This window comes from Pholis gunnellus, assembly GCF_910591455.1.
Source record: "Pholis gunnellus genome assembly, chromosome: 3".
In the NCBI taxonomy this organism is placed as follows: Eukaryota; Metazoa; Chordata; class Actinopteri; order Perciformes; family Pholidae; genus Pholis; species Pholis gunnellus.
Window position 1 is genome coordinate 20,355,205 of NC_136529.1, and position 24,409 is coordinate 20,379,613.

General features: G+C 42.5%; 1 protein-coding gene across 30 annotated transcripts in view; it reads left to right on the top strand.

The window, feature by feature from the left end:
- Positions 1-24,409, top strand: part of cast (calpastatin) — a 34,370-nt gene that overhangs the window by 398 nt on the left and 9,563 nt on the right. For 2 of the 30 annotated variants that reach the window (XM_079157187.1, XM_079157203.1), the window contains exons 1-11: positions 4,792-4,939; positions 13,725-13,775; positions 18,650-18,718; positions 20,258-20,389; positions 21,702-21,833; positions 22,331-22,468; positions 22,743-22,787; positions 22,871-22,963; positions 23,047-23,139; positions 23,246-23,326; positions 23,932-23,970. In XM_079157187.1, coding sequence (XP_079013313.1) covers positions 4,865-4,939; positions 13,725-13,775; positions 18,650-18,718; positions 20,258-20,389; positions 21,702-21,833; positions 22,331-22,468; positions 22,743-22,787; positions 22,871-22,963; positions 23,047-23,139; positions 23,246-23,326; positions 23,932-23,970 — 948 coding nt within the window. In that variant the 5' untranslated portion in view covers positions 4,792-4,864. Of the gene's footprint in view, positions 1-347; positions 471-1,251; positions 1,342-4,789; positions 4,940-11,566; positions 11,724-13,724; positions 13,776-18,649; positions 18,719-20,257; positions 20,390-20,737; positions 20,849-21,701; positions 21,834-22,330; positions 22,469-22,742; positions 22,788-22,870; positions 22,964-23,046; positions 23,140-23,245; positions 23,327-23,931; positions 23,971-24,409 lie in introns of those variants that run through there. The other 28 variants (XM_079157176.1, XM_079157202.1, XM_079157201.1 and 25 more) reach the window with 27 other exon arrangements.

Sequence of the window (24,409 nt, forward strand, 5' to 3'; positions counted from 1 at the left end):
ATAGGTCAACATCATCGGTCAATTGATAAATCAGTGGTTGCCAACAGTGGAGAAGCTATGTTGGTGTGGTTCTCCTATGTGGCCAAACCCCCCTCAGCAGTTTAGCCAGAAACGATAACAATAGAACTCTCACGTTCCTTCCGTGGAAATATGCGAATGGCGAGGGGAGGGAGCTGTTCTCCATATACACGGGTATATGCGCTTGATTCTTCTTTGGTGATGTGGAAGAAAACGGTGCATTTTAATGAATGTGACTGAGTCAGAAGAGCGCTTCAGTGCAGACAAACAAAGTGAGGTAATTAATAGAAGTGTGTAGGGAGTGGCTCTCACTGTTTGGGAAGGCATGAGAGACAAGATCTTGCGGTGAGAACAGGAGAGGGTGGCAGTGCAGGGAAGAACATTTATTTCAGGGCAGTGTTGTACTTCACTCCTAATCCCTCATGGCGTACGCAGCATACTGGACGAGTCTTGTGAGTACATTTGCAACTTTTCACCCACCTCTCTCTCTCTCTCTCTCTTTCTACTGTTTGGCACTCTCTTCAAAACACTTAATTAAACAGCCCTCGGCTTAAACGCTGGCACCTGTAGAGACGCTGCGTGTGTTCATTTATTGTTTAAACCAGCACAACAAGTCTGAATGTGTTCGAGCTTTGCTGTATGCGCTCCAAAACTTGGCATTGGCTTCACAAGGCAACCTTTTGAAGTGAATTAAATTATTGTAAAGGCTTTGCCCATATTCTGTCAGACACACACACACACACACACACACAGTGTTTAGATACTGTATGAGGGTGTGTCTGTTTAAACTGAGATAGGCTTCGACACTCACACTTGCAATCCAGTTATTCCTTAGGATCGGATGTAAAATACGCTGCAGTGTCTTGCCACAGTTTCGACTCATTCCAAACTATTCATGTTGAACTTTAAGTCAGAATAAAATGTGTTATTTGAAGGACATGCAGTTATCATTGCGTACACAAATACCAACATTTAATCAAATGCTATGTGGTATTTGCTTTTTGTTCGGTAGCATTAGACTTTCATAAACATGTTGAAAAAACGAGAATAACAACAAGATGATAAGACTTGTACGTGACACATTTTTCGTCAGATGTAAATAAGCTAAAAATAAGATACATAAGCCATCAACACAATAGGTTCAAAGTCACTGCTTCCTGTACAAGACGTTCCATTGAATTTCAGTTACGCTAACAAGTTGGTGCGTGTGTGTGTGTGTTTGTGTGTGTGTAGCAAGGAGGAGCAGCTGCTTCCCCACTTGAAGTCCATCATAGTAGCAGGTTTTCATCCTGCTGTCCCACTGCAGGGTCCAGCTATGTCAAGGTACTGACTCAACCGCCTCCTGCTGCCTCATAGATGTTCTCCGAAACCGAGTTCTTGAATTTTCCCCACATAGGCAGAATCTTGCAACAGTGACTTTAAAGGGGATTATTATCGCCTAAATGTGGGATGGATCCCATTCTGATTTGTTTGTCTGTTATAGTGTTAATTTTAGGTTTCAAATAGTTTTGATATATTTGATAAATTTCTACAAAACAAACTCTAATTTCGGTGGTCATGAGAATTTTAAGACACAAAAAAAGAAAAGTGAGATTTTGTAACATGCTTGCATCACAGTAGACCTGTGCGTATTGTTCTGAAGTGAAAGGACAATGCTTGGTTGCAGTATTCATGTTCAGGTGGAAGAAAGTCAGTATTTGTCTCCCTCTGCTGAGTGCAGTCACGCTTGAGCTTGCTAAATGCTGATTTGTCAGATAAGAGCTGCTTGTTCTGTAAACCAGCCAATGTTGCTGAGGAGGTGCGGTAAATCCAGAAATTCCTGAGCTACTATTATCTTTACTCGAGAAAACTTTTATCTTTGCTGGTAATCCGTCTTCATCTTTTGTTAAAAGTGACAACTCCCGCCATTCTGCAAAATGTTATGTATCTGCAAGTGACTAAAAGGTTGTCAAGCATTCATACAATTTCTGGGTATCTGGAGCAGAAGCCTTGTATTGTCTTCAGGAACGTAGTTGAGCCAGTATTTTGGGTGGTGATGGCCAGAGTTTGAAGATGTCTGCACTGCAGTGTTGGAGATAGTGGCGACTGTAGTACAGCGTGGGTCCAAATATATAAAGAAGAAGGCCAGTTTAGCAGAGGAGTCCAGTTACATATGCTCACTTATGTGGCACTGGCAACATGTTGATGACAACATCTGGCCATTTCCTCATTCGTTTTCACTCGTATTTAACTAACTTTAATCTCTCAGGTAGCGCTACTATTCTAAACGTTGAGGTTTAAGCGTCACTTGTTCCTGTCACTAAACTCAATCTTTTTTTGTGCAAATCTCAAGTCGCATGTCACACAAGTGATATTAGTCCTTTTAGGTTGGAACACAAGACATGTCTTTTTGGTTCCCATGGCGCAGCTAAGATTTACAGGCTGGGTCATTTGGAATTTAACAAAGGTGTGTCTGACTGGAAATGTACCATGTACGTACTGCAGGGCTGTGCTGCAACATAGACTGTATGCCTTAGTTTTTCTCTTTTTTTTGTTGTAATTCATCGGGTACAGAGAAGGGTTAGAAAATCAAACTTGTATGGCTTCATTCCTTTGCTGTGTGAACACACTGGCTGATCAGACGGAATACATCTGAGGTTTTTAAAAGTCTTGACATTGTAGGCTTGATCTCAGACAAACCCTGCCTCCATCACCACAATTTAATTAAATGTTTTGCCTGCATGTCCACAGGCTTTCAGCACAGGGTAAATATCTGCAGGTGATATGCTTGTGTAGAGGAGAGTCTTAGTGTTGCGGTGTTTGGTTTTTAGTCAAATTGGCACCATTAAAAGTATGCTGAATGAGCTACGAGAAGTTCCTGAACATAATGCACCCATGAGTGTACAGACAACTACCATGTGAGTAACGTTACTGTGATACTGGAGGAAAAAACCCGAACGATTCTCAGACAAGTTCTGGATTCAAAAGGAACTCCTTATGATTTCTGAGCTCCTGAATATTCAGAGATATTGAAACGCTGGAGTACGTGTGTTCAAGTTTGTCTCCGAGAGGGATTTTTAAAATGCAAATTGCAGCAGAGTTCTTATTTGGCTTCATGGGCTGTCACTTCCACTACTAATCCAATTGGATTCATTGCCTGTATTGGTCGGCCTATCAGACAGGAAATTACCATATTTCATCAGCGCAATAGATACCCTGTATGTTTTCTCTAATTATACATGTCCACTGATCATAATGTATGTGTAGCCTATATGCCTTGATTCTGTTAAGAAATATAACAGGGGTGTGTTGGTTTTTTTGTCATTCAGTTTCAGTATAATATTGTACATGTTGCGATGCCAGTGAACTGTATTTGGCATCTTTAAACCCTTCTATGTGGCATGTAAAGTAAAGGAAGGTCTCACTACTCCACCTGGACATTCAGTTTTAGTGACCATTCAACCTGTGTGCTGCACAAACAGGAGTTCCATGTCTGGCCAGTTTATACTCACTAATAGTACGGTACATAATTTCCACATTTTTGCTGAGGTGTGCTACTAAAACACTTGTAAGCAAAAGGCGGCTTCCATGGCAGTGACTCAAAGGCTGTATTGTCTGCACACCCCACCCAAGAACTGCCCAAAGGAACTCGCAATACAGGTGAGGTAAAGCCTCAGAGCTATGACTGGAATTGCACTTTGCACTCCCATTGCCTCCTCTGTAAATCATGTGAAAACAATGGTAGCAAAGTAATGGCTTTGGATACACCGGAATAGACTTTTTCCGCACAGTGTGTATTTGTGTTTTCATAGAAGGTAGTATTGAATGGAATGCTCTCCTTCCACATCTGTACTTTTCTGCATGTTGTTCAAATACAGTTCAAAGTAAAGCATCTCTCTTGGTATGGGAGGTAAAGGTTCAGAAAGCCAACACCCATGCTGTAAGCTGCAGTAGATCTGTTCGTCATGTGGTCTGTAGAAACACTCCCTAAATTTTGGTTTCCCAAATATTTTTTTTGAGGCCGCCCCAGCTGTTTTGATGCACAGAATCATGATAAAATCCCCTCCATTTGCCAGAGATAACAGTCTTCTATTGGCTCAGCCAGTGGCTATCGCTTGATAGGTGTGACCTGGAGACCAAACGATATCATTCCCTGCTGCTATTATCCTCAAGAGGTGATGATCTCACTGTAACATATCATGAGGTTGAAAGCTCAGTCTTGACAGATAGTTGACGCAGATGTATTAAAAAACTAAAGTCTGACCCCTCCCTTTTATTCTCATAGGCAATTAGGCAGCCGGGGCGGTTGCACAAGCTTTCTTTTATTGCTGCGTGTACAAAAGAAGTGTGTACACAAGCATGTATGTGTCTCTATAACAGTGTGTGTGCTCAAGGCCTGTCCATCACAAATCTGGGCGTGTGCTCGTTGATAAGTGGCTTGAATATTGTCTGTGAAAAATAGTTTTACACACCTGCCCAGGCATATTTTTATGCATGTGTGCCCTTGAGTGTGTGTGTGTGTGTGTGTGTGTGTGTGTTAAAGCAGTATCTGTTTCCCTGACAAGCAGCTCCGATGTGGCCCCTTATCAGGTGGGTGACAGTCCACGGTCAGCTCACTTCCCCTTATAGCCCAGAGAGTTAAAGCCCGGCCTCTCTTGTGACTTTAACATGTGAACCGTCTCCCCCTGCCCCCTCTGCTCTCTGACCACGCCCCCCCTTGGGTCCCTCCGCCCTCTCCCTCCCTCCCTTCCTCCCTCCCTTCCTCCGTTCCCTGCGAGTTGGAAACATGCTGCAAACCGACAGACAAGGCAGAGGCTCATAGACAAACACTCACAAATAGACACGCTCGGAGGCACTTTCAGCCAACATGGGCCAGATATTGACCTGGATCCGAGGCCCACGGGACGGCCAGGCCCTGCAGGACGTGTCCGTGGAGGAGCAGGTGTGTGCAGATGTGTGTGCGTGTATGTCTATGTGTGTCTGCTTGTGCCACTGTATGTGCTGAGCAACTAATCCAAAAGTATCCATGTGTGTTTTGTATTGTTGATGTAAGTCAGCCTCCAAAGCTACACGGTATTAGTACTGCTGTTTGCAGTTGTTGGTCTGTTAGGTGTGTTAGTCCAGTTTGTGCAGTATGTTTAACAAAGGACTTATAGGGGAAACATTCATGGGGAGAAAAACTGTCTTGGCTCTAATCCAAGTCAGACCCCCCCCCCCCCCCCCCCCCCCCTCTCTCGCTCCCTCTCTGTCTCTCTCTCTCTCTCTGGAATGTGAGGCTCCCGGTCAGCCTGTGCGATATTAGTACCAGAGTGTGAGTTTTGTAGTAGTGAGATATTAAACCAAAGCTTGGACAAGGCCTGCATTGTTTATACCTGTTTCTACAGGTACCATCAGCAGGGAAATGGAGAGATGCCTGTTAGTGATGGTTGTTTAAAGACGATAGGTGTCCTCACTTTATTTTCACAAAGAAAAAAACATTGAGTTTGGTATTTTTCAGGGCAGAGTTTTGAGTTTGTAGGTCTCGCCCCAAATAGCATTCTCCTGTGATAATCTGCACCGGCAGATGGAGCAATATGAAAGGGTGTGTATCTTGGAGTCGTTTTTTTATTGCACAACATGGACTTGGATGTCGTATCCTGTAACCTCGGTGACATTCCCGTTGTTACATTGTCACACGTCGTGCAGAGAAAGCGACTGTGATATGTGACAGGTCTACATTGGCTGTCCTGATGTCAGGACTTTGTTATCTAGGGCTAGTTTGCTCTGAGTCACTCAATGTGTTAAAGGGTCAAATGTGTCCTGGGAGGAGGACTTGGCAAAGATTTTTGGAGTTTTTTTTGTTGTTGTTATGTTTTTGGGCTGAAAAATGTTGGCCTCAGGCTGCAATAGTCTGCCTCCCTCCCTCACAACTCTCTGTTGTCTGTCTTAGACTGACAGGAAATGACCATTGGGAAAACATATCTATGCTGAACATGCAGTGCAAAGTCTAAAAATGACAAGTAGATAATGGAGAAGATAGAGGTGCGGAGTGGATGTTGTACACATCAGTCTTCTCGTTTGACACTTGTGTTTGCATACTGTGGTACAATTGACAGCTATTTCAACACTGCAGTGGATTTATAAATCATTTCTAATCAACAGCATGCACAACAGCGTTATTCAAAACCGACTGAGAACAATCTTTTTAAAACTGTGGACTAAGCAGTATTTGTAGTAAAACGTAGCACTTCTTTAAGTGCAGTTTTAATGTTTTTAAAGTCCTTTTACCTCATTAAAAGCAATACCACAATTCAATTGTTTACCTAAAGCAGCTATAATAAATGTTTTTCTAGTCACAATACGACAATGTGACTGGTGTCACTCGTAGTGATGAACCAACAGAGTTCTCTCATGAATCTGGAGCTCTATATTATTTATATCACTGGTTTATTGTGATACTTTCATCCACGTGCAAGCAGGATTTTATTGTCACAGCTGGTTGAGGTGGAACAAATTTAAACTACCAGTACTTTATATCGCCTTCTGTTAGGTCTTTACAGATTATGTTTGTAAAATACTATTGGCAAAATAAACTAGTAAGTATAGCACAATATTCGTCTATGAAACATGGTGGACTAGAAGTGTAAATTAGCTTTAAATGGAAGTACTCCAGTACAGTACCTCAAAATGGTACGAAAGCACAGAGCTTGAGAAAGGTACTGCTTGTTTTTGTTGTCAGCCTACAGCACAAAGTTGGGCTTTCAAGACTCTGCTGACTCATTTCACCAAATGAAAGTCTGACATGGTGCATGTTTACTTTTCCTCTACCAGGAAATGACAAACCAAGACTTGAAGTCCCCTCTGTTATACCATGACACAAATCACCAAAGACCACCTGGAGCCTGTCTCCATTGCACTTAAGTGATATCATGTCACAAGGTGTCTGGATACTGAAGTTCAAATGTCATAAACACTCCTTTACCATAACTCTCTCTGCTATTAGGAGCCACATACGTGCAAAGCTTCTGAATGTGCGCTAAAACAAAACATATAAAGTGTTTCAAATAGGCTAAAGGCAGGAGGCCATCAGCTAGCTGTATTGATGAGATGCTTCATTACGTGGCACTCTCTAATAAGCCCTCAGGCTGTGTGTTTGTGCCAGAAAGAGAGGGAGACCATGTTGTGTACGTATGAGAATAAATACACAGACGTTCTTGTTTACACATATCCCGCACAGCTAAACATTATCTCTCCATTTCCAGTTTGATATATTTATAAATGTTGGTGTTTATCTCGATGGCGTGTGTTATTTCCCAGCACTCATTGAGACATGTCAGATTTCTCACTTCGGTGTCAGTTTGGCTTGAGTTGAGTGCTTTTGTCAGTTAAATTAAAGTAAATCTGGGAGAGTTTCCAGGCCTCTGGGCTCACCTGAGAATGTGCTACAGTTGTTGTTCAGCACCAAACTCTATTGAACATTTGTTCTGCCGTCCGTTTACATCTGCCATGCTTGAGGAAAAGCTGGCGTTCTGTTTGTAATATGTAATGAAAACCCGGCTGCCTGATGCTTAATGGAAAATGTAATGTGATTCAGATTCTTGGTATCGCTTCACATAAATACATGAAAGTGGAAAGCTGAAGTTGATGATGACATGGTAGCAAGCTTGTGATTATCATGAGCTAAAATAGCTGACAAGTCTCAACAATATCGTGATCTTATTTACTCTGCAGATGTAAGACACAGGCCCAATCTAAGTAGATAAGCAGAGGAAGGGCCTCATATTTTTGTTTGTGTTTCTAGTTTGGGATGATATGTGGTTGGACAACAAACCAGGGGCAAAGTGCAGTGCTAAATTTAGAGATGGTACGTGGACGTGCAGCAGAGCAAAGGAGAGCTATAGCTTACGGTAAGGGTGGGGGATATGGACACATATGGATATGGATATGGAGTTTCACAGGGGTCAAGGGATTTTTTGTTTGTATTGGTGCACTGAAGTCACTGATCTGTAGTCGTGTGTTATAATGGTTAAAAAGAAAGTTAGCTACTAAAGAACAGTGTTTTTTTAAGGAATTGTTGGGATCTGGAAGAGCGTGTTTGGTTCTCAGCAAGTATGAAAACTAAATTACTGACATTAATGAAATTATTAATATTAATACGATTATTAACAAATATTAGTATTAACAGGGCACCACCCTGAGATCGGGGCCAAATAACTAAACTATAAATAAGGTCTCAAAATTGGTGTTCGCTCAAAATCTCAACAGTCAAAGTACATTAAGAGTGAATAGTGAAGATTTAATTTGAGAACAGGCCATGATATACAGCTATCATCACAATACACATGCACAAAGTAATCACAGAAAACTTCCAAAAATACTGATTAAAGTCAATAATATTATAAACTAACAACTACTATACAATTACAAGCATACCACCTAAAATCAACAATCACGTAGTGAGGGTGCGTGAGTAGGTAGGGAGGGAGAGAAGCGAGAGAGAAAGAAAAATGGCAGCGAGATCACGCCACGTGAGACTTAACATTGGCGGAAGAGAGAGAAAACTACCAAAATGGCGGCCGTGATCTCGTAAGTGATCACGCCACGCGAGACTACAACATGGCGGAGGAAAGAGAAAACTACCAAAATGGCGAATGTAATCGCGTATGTGATTATGCTACGCAAAACTACCAAAATGGCGGCGAGGCCACGATTATTTAAAGGAGCAATGAGGCACGCAATATAGAGGCCGCGCTTCCCACCACATGAGATGAGCATAACATCACAACCTACATGTGTGTACGTGTGTGTGTGTGTGTGGGTTAGTTTAAACAATAAGGAGAAGGAAAGACACTCAAAGCAAGTATTCTGTATTTAATTCTGGACCCGGAGCTTCACTGGTTCGGTGAGCTGATAAATCTTCCATATGGCAGCGGGAATTCTTCAGAAGTTATGGGAATTTTCTTCCTTTACGAGCGGCAAATGTCGTCTTGAATAGAAAGAGAGCGTTGTTCCTCTCCTGTTGTGAGAGGATCATCCAGATCTTCTGCCGTCATGTTTTATGGATGCACATCAGTCAAAAAAGGTAATAATTGATACAGTTTGGAGACAGTTCCTCTCTGCCAGCGGCTGCATCTCTTTATTAAATATCACTAGTTTACTATTACCAAGAATTATGTTTTTTAAGTGTGTAGTTGCACATAATAAAGATTTTAGCTGTAAATATTGGCACCCACAGCCATGACGAAGGTGCGGGTGCCACTTTTCCACTTTGGATTTAATCCAATAAACAAACTATCTTTTATTTATTTTTTTAAATAACCGGTGACTGTAAATCTTAATCGTATGGAACAAGTTGAAGAAATGCTGCCCCTTATTTCTGTGGAGCATGTGGCTCGGCATTGCACATCGTGTCTTTAACCCATGTCACTGGGTTTCTCAGAGGAGTTGGAGTCTGGTTTGACAAGTTATCCATGTTTTTTATTTGCATTATTTAAAAGCTTCCTTGTAAGAAGTTCATAATGTCGCTGTTCATAATCAGCCAAGACCTGATTCACACTCTTTTATAATCTTTCAGAACTTCTTGTTCACACCTGTATGTATGTATATATCTTCCAGTTTTCAAAGTGAACGGTTTTTTACTGTGATCTCTTGCCAGCAAAAGTATACAACTCTAGTCCTGTGTTTTCCCACGGACTTAGTTTAAGAACCACGAGGCATTACGACCTCCCACTGAGAGTTTTCCTGTGAGCTCCCAGAAACGCTATCAGAAGTTCAGATTAGAAACCCCCCCTCCCCCCATTTTCCAGCTTCACTGCTCTGATTGGCCAATCCCTCTGGATGGGAGCGTTCTTGGTCTGCTTTAGCTCATTAGTTGTCAACAAAGATAAGTGTTGCCAGGGGTTACCAAGTAAGGCATTTGGCTCCAGTATAAGCGTGCATAAAACACAGAGTCAAAGACACAAAAGCAGAGGGCGGAGCCGTTAAATTTATTTATTTCGACAGGTCCCAAAACAGACACAACTATTTCTGCCAGAGAGATGCCAGAAATAGTGCAACAAGCGGAGGAGATTTACCTACTTGTTCTTTTGAAAGATATTCTTAGACAAAAAGAATAAAGTCAGAGGAATTTAAAAACAGGGCAGGCCGTTCCCCTCGAGAAGAAAATACCAAAAACACATCATGCTCATTTCTGAGCTCTGTGTATCTTTATTCAAGGTGCCATCCTTGCCTTGGCTGTTGTTTAAGCAAAGTCTCTTCGTGTTCAGAAATGCTACCAATGCTTTTTTTTCTTTTTTTTTTACAGTAGCTAGAGTAATATAAACAATAAATGTTTTACCAAATTCTTTGCTAAACGCACAGCAAATGACACCAAAGAACACTGCATTTTGTTTTTCGTTTTGTCTTTGTTCATTTGCCTTAAAAAGCATCAATTTTACTGCCGAGTGCGGTTTTACTAATCACGGCTAAAAATCTATATTTTGCTCATAAATAACATATTGTTCCTTTGCTTTGCATTTGCTTCACATGGACATGCATTATTAAAGTGCAGAGTCAAAATACATGTGGCACACATACAGTATATGCCAGTCTTGTGTACATTCAGCATAAAACAACAGACCGACATACGTTGACACAGCAGTTTCCGATGTCAGTCATACAATCCTCCATTCATTTCCATCCAAGTGCTGTGAGTATTTTGCACACAGGGTGGTGCTGTTCTCCAAAGTCCTTTTAACATGTTTGACATGTTTTGTGGTGAGGAGAGCTTTATCTGAGAAGTGAAAAGTCTCTGTATTAACTTTAAGAGGTCCAAACGATCAACTAATCAACGCTGACGGTGTGTGTGTGTGTGTGTGTGCTCAGAGGGGAAAGGTTGTACGGCTATGTTTTTCTAAAATTCGTACAAAACTTTTGGCTGCTGTCCAGGAGCTGTGTTTCCTGTCCGTTCTTTTGTCCGGGGACTACGTTTGAAGAGCTGTGAAGGCCGGAGAGAACATGTCTGAGCTTGTACTGGTGGTCACCTCGTTTACGGTGTCTTAAGTCCAATTGAGTCTTTCTTAAATTTACAGTTTTTGTCTTTTTCTCTGCTCTGGCTGTCTTTGGGTTTGGTCTGGACTACATGTGATGTGACCCTCCCTCCCTCCCTCTCTTCTTTTCTTTGCAACCACACACACACACTGTCTCTGTTGTTCCAGTGGCTCTGCACTCTAGATTCCTAAGCAGTGAGTCTCTCAGACACACCCAGACTCTGCCAACAGCGCTGCTGCTGAAAATTCACTCCTGCCTCTTCACTGCTTTATCCCTCAACTCTGCCTCGACGATAACTGCTCCAGCAAAATATCTTGATCTAGGCCACCGTGTCTGTTATCGAACTGCAACATCCCTCCTCTCAAAACCCGCCCTGACCCAGCCCAAAGTTTAAAGCAGATTTATTTTTTTTTCCTGGCAGGCAGCGCGCATTGGGCGTGTCTTTTTGTGTCCGACTGTCCAATCTGACTGAGCCTGCTCTGCCGCTTTGTGGCTGAGGAGGTGGAGCCATGAAGGCGGAGCAGCAAGTTTTTCACCAGCTGGGCGTGTGTGTGTCTTTATGTGTGTGTGTTTACATGTGTGTGTGCGTATTTGTTTGCATGCGTGTCTGCTTGACATAAAGTGTTTCCACAGCGGGAATTTAAGGTGAACCAGCCTCAAGAGAGCATCTTGGTAGTATACACAGCAGCATAGGAAACACACTCACAATCAAACTTATGGTACGTATCTGGACAGCATTTCTTCGCTCTTTTGTAAATGTCTGTGTGTGTGTGTGTGTGTGTGTGTGTGTGTGGCAGGGCTTCCTGTCTGACTGATGGCTGTCGAGTAATTTTGACGACTGTGGTTGTGATCAGACTTGTCGTTCATTTGTTGGCATTTAACAGCCGTTTGTGGTGATCCAAGTCTGCTTCCTTTCGCCTGTAAAGTTGGCAGAAGACTGAAGACTACCGTGTTCGTGTTACTGGTACTTTTATGGACCCCGCGAGCAGTTGTCGTCAAGGAAACAACAAAATAAACAGTGAATAATGAACTGAGATACTGCACTAATGTGTGATGATAATTAATATTTCATCAGGGTCTAACAACAGCTCCTAATGTGGCTTCAAACAACGTTATCGAACAGTATCCAGACTTCTGTAAGCCAGGGTTTGTTGCTTACTGTTTATATAAAACAAGTATGAGTCAGACTGCACATGAGAGACAAATATAGAACAGCGAAATAGAAGACCAATGCTTGTGCTTCTCCTCTCGGTTTTTAGTTGCAACATTGAAATAAAAGGCTGATAAACAAACAAACAAAAAACAGAGAGAAGTAACATATTGCATATATGAAGCAGAGTACAGTTTGACAAACGAGTATCTGAAACCAGTACAGTGCTGTACGTGCCATTGTGTTTTTGCTCTTGGCTCCCTTTTGATGGGACTGTAGTGCATTAACAGTACAATGTCAGCACAGGTAGCCCATTAAAGTAGGTTTGACTAATGACGCCACTCTTGAGTTTACCCAGCTGTCTGTTTGCTCTCAATCTTCCCCACTGCATCCTCATGCAGGTCTGCACTGAAACTTCAGTCGCACAACAGCAGTTTTCTTCATCTGTACATTTACAAAGTCTGCTCCACATTCTTTCCTTATAACACTGACTGGACATTTCCACCTCTGAGCTCAGGTGATCCGCGTGATCACGGCTGACCATTTCGACAAGTTGCCACGAAAGTTGTAGCATAAGGAGCTGCTTCCAGCCGTATTCACGTGTGCGTGTCAGTGGTTTGGCGGGTGGGGCCCAGCATTAGTCATCAGTTTTCATTACAGGCATACAAGCCACTGCTTTTAATGGCTGTTCTTGGGTAAGGCCTGGATATACGGCATTGTTTCTTCCCTTCTGACTGAACAAAAGCATTGTGAGTTATGTGCGTCACGCAGCGAGTAGGTCCAGGACGGTCTGAGGTTGATCGTATGCGCCGGGAGTGTACCCATCTAAAACAGGACCGGGACTCACACAGCGACAGTTTCCGTCTGAGATGATGTTTCAAACGGAATGGGTGCCAGTTTGAAATGAGCAGGGGTTTCAAATGGCCCTCTGCTGCCATCACCCATGCTCTAAAATCTTGTGTCTATTTTGATCACACTCGCCGCATCTCTCCCAGAATGACCATGATGTTCATATCAGTGTCCTGTTCCCGACTACGCCAGTCAGTGTTGTCCTCACTGTTTACTGCTAAAGCAGCTAACTCTCTGTGAATCTGTCTATTTGCATGCAGCAGAGTGTGTGATTACGTGTGTGTGTGTGTCAGGTGTCTCACCACAGGAGATATTCTCAAGCACCAACCTGAGTGCCCTCCAATAAAGTGGGCTTTGATTTGTAGGATATTTTTAAAAAACGTGCCTGTGTGGCCTCTCGGCTTATGATGAACAGGTTCTTGCTGCTATGACAATACCAACACAGTTTGCTGTGTTAGTATTGCTCCATTCACCAGAGTCACAGTTGAAACAAATGACACCTTGCTGCTTCATTGTTGGTCTGTATGAGCCTCTAACCTGGTGACTTGTTATGGCATTGATTGAGAATATATATCGAGCTCTCTGTGCATCCATGTTTGAATGTATTCAGATCTATCACAGTGTTTTTAAGTCTATAACTTCACTGATTCACAGTCTCTCTATTTGTCTGTCAGCTGTGAGCTTCTATTTAACAGCTGTTTACTTGTCCCTTATAAAACAGATACATGGCAACTATCGGCCCCTTCCCTTACCTCGACAACATTTCTACCAGGTACAGCTGTGTGAAATGTCTGCCGTCTGCACACTTTTATTTTGTCTGTGTACAGGGCTGGACAGAGTAACATGAACAAATGAACTGTCACAATGTCAACGAAAATGTAATGGCCTCATAAAGGTAGAATTTGCTGCAGGATTGTAAGGTGTTCCTGTTACTTTGTCCACCCCGTGTATGGCCTCATCTTTGCTGTGTGGGGAAAAGTCCTGCATAGATCCTGTATGCAAAAGTCAAAATCACTACTTTAGGTCAGTTTCTGTTCCCCAATGTGGGTTCTTTGGTTTTTGTGGTGAGCTAATGATGATTATAAATGCTAAATGATGTTCTGTCGAAATTCAAAGGTCAGTTGGTATTTGTTAATATAATTATGAACTCGATTTGACCCCTTTTTTTTTATTTCATCACATCATGTTTATTTTATCAGATTCACCAACTTACGCTACAGCCAGCAGTGCAGCTACTGCATGGCGAGGCCTCTTTGGTGGTTATCAGACCTCATTACTTTCCTGGTACAAACCTAAATGTGTCAGTAGAAGCAAGTAGAGAAAACATATATTGATTTATTGGAGAGTTTTCTTGTGTTGTTTACTTCTGTGATCTAATTGTCCTTTATTTAAAATCAAAATGTTATATTTAGTGCTTGTATGTTTTGATACATCATTTAACATTTGATAAGAACTTGTTTTGTTATCTGGACCTAAATTCAGTTATTGCATCGGTAACTGATACCCTTTGCTCTTTGGAGCTGTCGTCATGAAATGGTAATGACATTTTTTTTTTCTATTGTTGTTAGAATACGGAGTTCATATGTTACCGTGTAGCACAGAATAGATACTCATTCACCTCAGAATATAGGTCGAAAGCTCTCGGGACATGTTTCAGCTTTTCTGTAAAATCTAAAACTCTGCAAAAAATAATGTTACAGAGCAGCAGTAACATAATGTGTAAGGCATGTGCTAAAAGCAGCTTGAGCTGCATGTGTGCTGTTTGTGTTGTGTCGGTGGGTATACAGTCTGTTATCTATAAGCAGAGAGCAGTCCGCATGAGGAATGTAGGAATGCTGCTGTTTCGAGTCACAACTAAAACACAATACACAATATAATGTTTTTGCTTGTTGCTACCCATGATAATAACCTGTAGTCTTCATTTTCTTGTGAGAAAAGGCCCTAATTTAAGAACGCCAGCAAGATGATATGACCTTATATTTCAGTCCAGGGAAGAGAACAAAGTGCTTCACTCTTTGGCATGTTAATGCGTTATTGATCTTTTTTTTTTTATTATCATAATCCAATACTGACTAATTGTCTTGTAAACATGCTATGTAGGGCCCCTCCTGTCAGTGCATTGTTTCCCTTGATGGATTCTGAATGAAATGAGCATGCCAGTTTGTTTGCCTGATGGAGAAGTATCTGGGCGGTTCACTGTATGTGCTGCCTAACCTGTCTTTGTTAACTTGCATCTGTCACACAGTGAAGGCAGGGCTGATGGGTGACTTGTGCAATGGTTTTGATGTCAGACCGAGCCTCGAGGGGAGACTCTTTTGTTAGTGTACGGAGTGGAAGCATAAATCTCCTCACTGATGTGGATGCTAATGGGCGTGGATGCTAATTTGTGTATAGTAAAGCTGTACGTGTGTTTGATCTGCCCTCTAGGAAGTGAGCATAACTTATTGAATATGCACGAGGGGGTCAAAGAGCAAAAAGCGCTGTCACATTGAGATCACCAAATAAAACACACTCCTCCACTGTTTTTGTCTTGAACTTTTTGGACTGCTTTAATATGACTAAAAGACAAATTAGTCACCAAATCTTCTTGCCCAACTTCCTTTAATTTCAACAGACACATTTAGAATATGTGGCGAGTTCCACGTTTAGTTCGGATATGGTCTTTGAGAGCTTTGGGTTTGCCATTATCTGCAAGTCTGTAAGGGAAAGTATAGAGCACGGTAATGATGTCATTCGTTTGGTCACTGAGAGAAGAGGTGTTTTGTTTCCGATGAGACATGTTTTAGACCAGAAGGTGACACACTGCAGTGACCACACTCCCTTTAATCAAATGAAATTACTTTTCAGTGTAACCTCGCTAAACCCCCCTGTTTCTAGTCTTTATGCTAAGCTAAGCTAACCGGCTGTGGCTTCATATTTGCCGTGTAGACATGAGAGTGGTATCAATCATCTCATCTAACCCCTAGCAAGAAAGTGATTTAGGAAAGCAGCGTTTCCTAAAATGTCGCACTATTGCTTCAAATGAAATCAATAAAGAGGATTTTTATAGAAACACATGTTTGTATAATCAATACAAAGCTAGGGTGGGTTATGTATTTTTTATTATAGTTTTTGAAATGCTCGTTACGTCAGTCACACAATGAAGTCTCTGACCAAAAACAAACAAACTGGTATATGTGGCTGTCGCAGGCCCGGCTGCCTGTCTACCTAACTACCTGCTGACCTAATCACACTCGGCATGTGCACTCACATCGCGTCACCGGAGTTTTCCACCAGCTGTTAGCTCGACACCTGCGAGTACTGACAATAACCATTTTGGTGTTACTACCCGGTTCTTCCTTTCTCGGCATTCCACACATGCTGACATCACTGATTACTGACTCTCCATGATGGTTTAGTTTATGTATCCTTTTAAATAAATGTGATTATCTATTACTTTTGTCGTTGGAGGGAGGCCTGAAGGGACAGCTGTCAGTGTTGCCGACTTAGCTAATCTCTTGCTCGATTTAGGGACTTTCGGAGCTAGTGCTGTTAGCTACTTTCATTGGAAGAGAGTTGTCATCACTGGCATGGGTTTTTCGGTTGGAAGATTTCTAAAACCCTTGCTGGTTTCTCCAACGTTACCTGCCCAAGCTTTAATGTATCGATACCGAAATGCAGGCTAGTTACCACCAGTATCAAAATGTGAGCATTACCCAGGACTATTGTGATCACAGTGTTCCAAAGAAGGACTTTCAAACTTCAGCACAATTCAACATTTATAATTTTGTAATAAAAAATATCTTAGCCGGTGGATTTCTGTGTCACGTGCAAGTAAAAACCTGCAAAATCATATGACGCATCATGCATTACCACCCAGCATGCAGCTCAACTCTGCTTCCTTTTTTACAGTTGTTAAAGATTTTTTTGTGAGTAACCTAGCTACAGTTAACATTTCCTGCAGTAAGAGGAGCAACATGACTTCCCTTGTGGCGGGGGAAGGGGGGGGGGGACGACCTGGCTGCTTGTGACCTCACTTCCTCCTTTGTCCCACTTCCTCTCTCTAAACATTATGTTGACTCTTCTAAAAGTCAGTTAATTGATAATTATTTCATAAACAGAAAAATATGTCAAGAGAGGAAAAAGGAAGTAGTATAAGGACAGGTAAGGGGTTAATATTATTTATTTGCATCATCTCAATGGTTTTAACACTCTTACAACTAAATGCATCATTGTAAAAGCTCTAAAGGTAAGAAAACGCATTTTGTTTCAAGAAGCCATAAACTGCCCTATAGTTGAGTAAACACACAAACCCTGAGCTGGGTTGTGACCTTGTTCGTGTAAATGTACCACCAGCGTGTGAGGCAATCACTGACTGAGCTGCAATCATTTCAAAATTAGAAGTCTCAGATTGCGGATGGCTGAGGGCAGTGCAATTCACGATGCACTCTGTGTCTCTGTGTCTCTGTGTCTCTGTCTCTCTGTGTCTCTGTGTCTCTGTGTCTCTTCCCGTTTGTTGTTCATCTGTGTTTCCGTTCACTCACTGTAGTCATTCACATACATGCAGCCTGGCTTTACCCTCCATCCTGCCAGCTCAGTGTAACTGTTAAACACAGCTGGCTTGACGGGTTAACTCACTCGGAGGCTTACGGGTGCGTTCACAGGTCTGTGATAACGAGAACGGACACCTTTCAAGAATACTGTAAATAATACATTTGTATTAAGCAAACCCACACAATGATGTGTAGCTTACAGGATGTTGTACAGTGCAGTGACAACTATCCAAATCTCACAACCTTGGATAATTCGCACGAACAGACGGAAAAGCAGAGTAACTGGCTTGGTTAGCTTTCCAATGATACAACACTGGGCAATGCATTGGGTTGGACTGCTGTCAGTTTCACACCTCCTGAAAGAACTGGGCTGGGCCCTGAAGCATACTGGGCTCCACCTGGAGACTGATGCATGTCATATAACTGAACAGAAAAGTGCATCAGCTACAGAAACTCCAACCTCATCAAGAGCAAATCTCACATCTCTGCATCACCGACATCATTTCATAGTGGCCATGTGAGGAAGTTTGGTGCCACGCAGACATCCCTGCCATGTACGTGTATGTGTGAGAAATGGCTGCATTTGATTGGCCCAGCAAAGGGCCGTCATCGTTGGGTGTCTTTGAAGACTGATCTGAATTATCGCTGTGTTAATTACACATTGTCTGACGTCGGCTGAAGACCAGCTTGTGAATCCTACTTTTCTTTCGCCACTGTTGTCGGTTGCTGAGGTGACCGCAGCTGTCAAACAACAGTCACACCCTTCAGGCTGGAATGTTGCTTGAATCAACCACCGCTCACACCAGTATGGCTGGATGTGTGGGCAGTGTGATAGATCTTTACCTCTGTCTCTCAGTTCTTTCCTGTCCTCCTCTTTAAAGATACAGAAGCTGTGATGAAAAGTGTTTCAGCCTGTTTTCCCTCTCCATCCAGAAATGAATTGCATGGAATATTTTGCTTTTCAACAGCTGTTTGCTATTGTGAAACCGAGACGTTGCTCTGTGTGACTCTTGAATTGATTTTGATGGTTTCATGTTCGATTTTTTTATTGCCCATGCGTAACGTTTCTCTTTGTCTCTCTCTCTCTCTCTCTGTTTGTCTCTTTTCTCTCCAGTCGCAGCCTAGCCAGGCCACACCCAAACCGGCAGCTCAGGTCTCCACTGTGAAACCTGCACTGTTCGAGGTATCAAACATTCCTCCTCTTTAATGCCCTTTAACCTCATCTTGCCCCGCCTTTCTGAACAAAGGACGTTGACAAATGTGTTTCCTCAATCAGTGGATTGTTGTCTGACCTCTGACCTGCTCATTATCTGGACTATGTGTAGTATTGTGGCTTCCTTTCCCTCCCCAGCTTCATGTTTTTACTAGTTTTAAGTAGAGTGAGGTAAGCCCTCAAAGCCGTAGCACACTTAAAACAGAACTTTCCTTTTCCTTCCATTCAAGCACAAGAGAGGTTACACCTAGTTTCCCCACTGGGACCCAGTTTAACTTTTTAATGCTGCTCTCAAACAATGCATCAAAGGGATTCTCCCTCGTTTTCCCATGTTACGATAGTTCTTAAATGTTCGTTTGAATAGAACTGTAGGAAGTGGACATGCTAAAGTAATCTACCTGAAAGTTCATCAGGAACTCAGGAATTGTGACTATAAAACAACTATACTGTTTATGACTGAATATACATTTTTGCATGTTTTTAGGATCTGAGTTCTTTTTAACATATCAGCATGACGTCTGTTGCTGGAAAACTGTATTAGGTATAAACTGCATTTTATCTTTCGAGTGCAGTTCATAGGAGACAACAGGGTGACCAGGTCAAAACTGAAAGTCTATTTATGACTTTTGGTGACCGGCTTTGGTGGGATATTTGAAAGTGGCTGTGTTTCAGAAAGGGGCTGCCCCGGTATTTAAAATAGAATAATGTGACACATTGTCATGTTTTAAACTTACCAAGTTATTTATAGACTCAGCTTGTATTACTAAGCCATTAACCTTTAGCTTTAAGAGACTCTTGTTAGCAGCTGACCTTGTTGCCCCTTTTCATACCTCTCGGTTGATTGTGACAGAGTGGGGTACAGTTGCTCATTCATCAGTGGCAGTAGTTCAATGTACAGTCTAGGGATCCATTAGTCTGACTTCAGTCAGTCCCGATACCGATGGCAATACCTGGGCTACCAATACCAGTGTCTAATTAATAAGCTGTATGCCTCACTTTGTGAAAGTGACTGGGATCATTCTTTTATTTATAAGATTACGTCAGGTTTAACACACCCACTTCCGATTTTGACAGGAAGTTCAAAGTCAAAGTATCAGAGCTCTTCCTTGTTGCTGAAAAGCAAAACGTCAATTTCCAAAACCACTAGATCCTACATTTCCTTCCTTCCTACCTGCAAACACCCACCTATTTCAAACACAAAGCCCCGCGCTTTGGAACACAGTCTTTGAGTTATAAATTTGTAGTGTACAAGCCCCCGTCATGTTAATGTGCTCCCTCCAGAGCCGCAGAAGACATTATACATCTGTTATCGCAGGCTGAGTGGTACAAGTAAACTAACATTTGTGTGTAAAATCTGTGGATCGCCACTTTAAAAACTGATTTAATTGAGTCATGAAACATGTTAAATACATCAACAACTGCCCCAAACAAACGTATTTGGTCAATGCAAGCTTCCAATGAGCTGTAATAGAGGACATAATCGACTCTTCCTCACCTGGTGCGTTGCAGAAGGCATCATCAGGATCCGCCATGGCTACAAAGCCTGAGGTGGTTACCGCAGCAGCAGGCAGAGCCACACAAAGTGGCGTCACGGCGGGAGGAAGTGCTTCAGTTGGGAGAGCAGGAAAAGACAAACCAGAGGTAGACGGACTCTGGATGCCTAAATAAAAGTGGAAGGGGGCTTTTGGCTGGTGTGACGCAACGTGAACCACTGCTTACCTCCACACTCAGAGCGTGCGTCCATCGTGACGCAGCTCGCCTCTCTTCTTCACTGGCTTCATCATCTTTGCAAAACATTTTTGTACCTCCTCTGTATGCGGTGTCTCTCTGGCTCAGCCATCCCAAACGTCTTGACCTTTCAGAAGCTCAACACTTGCTGTATCACATTAATGAACCTTCACGTCATCCCGCTTGGGATGAGTGCTCGTCACAGGCTGCGGAGCTGCATATCTTTCTCATGACTTTTAACACGTGCTCCTTGGTTTGTAGACTAACACTGCGCCGACGGGTGCTACTGTTATTGACATGTCGTCAGCTGGGGCTACCTTTGTTGACATGACACCAGCTGGGCCGAGGGGCTTTCCTAAAGAGATGTCAAAGGTAACGGTGTCCTCTTGTCGGAAACGCTGCTCAGCACTTTTCTTTTATATTCACATTACTGCTGATCATTTTACTGAAATTGCGATTGATTTTCTACCAACCGGGCAGCACGCAAGCACTTGAGTATTCGATGAGCCGTACTTTTTATTGAGGCCGTGTTGTCAGGTTGTAATGTCTTGTGATAAGAGTACTTGTTGGTCGAGCCATGTGCTTGAGGGAAACTCCAACATACACAATGTGTGTGTCAGCTGCTTAAGAGCAGCCTTTCTAAATTCACATGATCTTTTCCACCACATTTTGATTATTGTTACAGTATTTGTCTTTTGGATTTATTTGAGGTTTTTAGATAAAAAACTCTAATTGCGTAGCTGGTGAATACTTTGCTAAGCAGCTGACTCTAACATGTTTAGATAGAGTGTGAGGGCTTCATGAACACACCAAACATCCTCGGCTTGCTGCATTGCAATAACACAACTCAAGCACATTTCAAGGCTCTGGTTAGCAGCCTGGGAGGCAGAAAATCACTTTACTGGGTTTGGAAAATGGTCAGCAGTACTGTAAAATATACAAAGCTATGTTTCTCACTTGGTTAAACCATGAAAATGCAGACTAATTTACTACACTGATCAGTGGTCAGATTAGTCTCACACATTCGAAACATGTATTCTTGCTCTAGTTGAACTACAGTGGCAGATCTGACCAGAGATCATTGTGAATTTTCTCCTGCTCCGTTTTCACAAACACTGCTAAGATATTGTCCACATCTTCTTGTCAATATGTTTACTGGATTTAGAAGCGCTGTGAATCTCTCATCCTTGTATTTTTGAGTAATTATTTGGCTACATGTTTGTAGACTGCTGCTGTCTCCCAAACCAAAGCCTCAGCCACAGTTCCTTCTGCTGCTGCTGGAGCGGCTGCAGCCGCCGGCATCGCAGCGACCACTGCTGTGACCAAACCTAAAGAGTCACCCAAAGGCACCGCCAAGGTAGACTCGACTACTACGGGCTTCTCAGACTCTCTATGATGACTCCCTCGAGGTGTACTTTTCGAGGCTTTCTTTCTTCAACATCTTCTTTGAGTCTTTTTCTGACTTTCTTTACCTGAGAGAACTCAGATTCTTGCTTTGAACATTGCTCGCTTTGGGAGTTTCTTTTCTACTCTGGCGTCGACCAGTAGGTAAAGTCACTGTTGTTCTTTGCTCTACAACCCTTTGCTCAGCATTCCTACGCTTGTTATTGTATTTGCAAATGGTGCACACCCGTCCACTTGCAACACCACACTTGCAGAGGAGAGGCCCACAGGTCGTTGGTTTGTCTTCTCGCTCTAGTTTCATTCCACAACTTCTAAACTAATGTCTGTCATCAAATTGGTGGAGGATTTATTTCTTTTGGGTATATTGCTGATTGTGTGCATGTACAGCAGATCTGTAATTGTACTAGACTTGATGTACTTGGCCTATAATAGAATCACATTGTATTTTAGAGTGCCACTGCCACCACAACAGTCAAAGCTGATGTGCATAAAGTTGACCCTGCTAAATCCTCAAAGCCAGTTGCCACGGCTGCGGCTGGAAATGTGTCTGTGCAGGGGAAGACAGAAGCTAAACCGACACAAACGAAGGTAGACCATCTTGAAACCATTAAGGGTGGAGGCTGTCTGCTACTTTCATCTGGTGTATTTCCTGTCCGTAGAATATTAATGGATATGTTGCATTGGATATTGCTATTGTGCTCTTACTGAATAGACCACTACTGTGCCGGGAAAAAGTGAGGTTTGGCCGGGGGCACATTGATCAATTTGCAATCAAGTAGTGCCGTTTCTTGACACTAACAATGTAAGTGTGTTGCCTGCATGTTGTCGAGGTGTGGGTACTGATACTGGCTCTGTGTCCCAGGTTCAGGTGGAGGTTCCTTCTGCAGCAGCTAAAGGAGTCAAAGAGGTAAATACTTAGTGTAGCAGTAGGAGTTTCCTTTGAAAAGCATGTTGCTTGCTACAGCGTGCTGAGTTGTGTTGCATGCGCAGGTGGATCCATTCGATGCCCTCGCTAACATACTGCCATCCGCTGACGATATCCCACCCCAACAGCCTGTGTACACGGGGCCAGGGTTCAAAGAGGTAAATACTTAGTGTAGCAGTATGAGTTTCCTTTGAAAAGCATGTTGCTTGCTACAGCGTGCTGAGTTGTGTTGCACGCGCAGGTGGATCCATTCGATGCCCTCGCTAACATACTGCCATCCGTTGACGATATCGCACCCCGACAGCCTGTGTACACGGGGCCGGAGGTCAAAGAGGTAGAGCACGCATGTGTGTCTGTATTCAAACTGAGCAAATATATGTGATTGCACTGAGCTGCAGCATGAATCTGCTGTGAGTAATTGTGTGCCGCATGTATCGCAGCTTGACATCACCTCCGAGAAGGGTCAAAAGACTGGAGAAAGAGACAGCACGCTGCCTCCTGGTTACAGATTTGAGGATATGGTCAGTTCACCCCTTCTCTTAATCACTTCTTCGCTAATTAGCTTTGCCAACCGCTAACAGAGTGTGTTTTGTGTTCCATTGACAGACCTCACTGTCACAGGTACTAATTCTTTGGTAAGAAGTCGTTGCGATGAACATTTTTCAATGCTGTAAACACCATAAACGAAACAAAACTTCACCTCCGTTGTATCGGGGCGGAGATGGCCGAGTGTCAAATTTCATGTTTTTGGTACCTAACAAAATATGTCTTTAGCATTTCATATAAAAACTGTCAAGTACCAAAAGCTGGCATCAATAGCCTGTTTCATGGTCTAGTTTATTCTCATTCTTTGATCCGATAGTTTCAGATTTAAATCAAATTTCTATTTAGATTTTTCTAATTGTATTATTTTATTTAGTCAAAGTTGTTTATAAAATCTCAAGTATCATATTGGCACATATATCTGTATATATCTGTATTGCCAGATACCACGAGGGGAAAATGAGAGGAAGTTGGGGATTCTTTTGTAATTAGTGTGACCTCAGCCTTTGAGGCAGTATTCGCTCACTCCCTAAATATCTTCAGCATTTTATCTTTTTTATTACCAAATTTTTTTTTTTTTTAGGGTCCAGTTCCTGCAGATGTTAAACCCAAGGACGTTCCGGTAAGTGAACCTTTACAACTCACATTCATTAGGGTCACAACCTCCTGCATTGTGCTTATTTTCTCCTTAAACTCACTGACTAAACTTTTTCCAACAAATGAGCATTGACTCACATTACACACACATTCAGGAAACACTGTTTCCACCGAATGATCTCCTGATTCCTCTAGAGTAGGGAATGTAGCATTACACTGGCGGGTGTTGTCTCAGCAAAGAGCACAGCACCCACCTTCTCTATTCAAGCTCGTTGGCTCTTGTCCGACCAAACCCAAACACGCAGAACCACATAGACACACACCCGCTCTCTCTCTCTCACACACACACACATCTACTTTGATATCCACCCATTTGTAGGTTACCACATAGGGTACTATATACTCACCCTCAACACACCCACATTTGCATCATAGCTTACTCCCACTTTACTTTGTCATGCAAG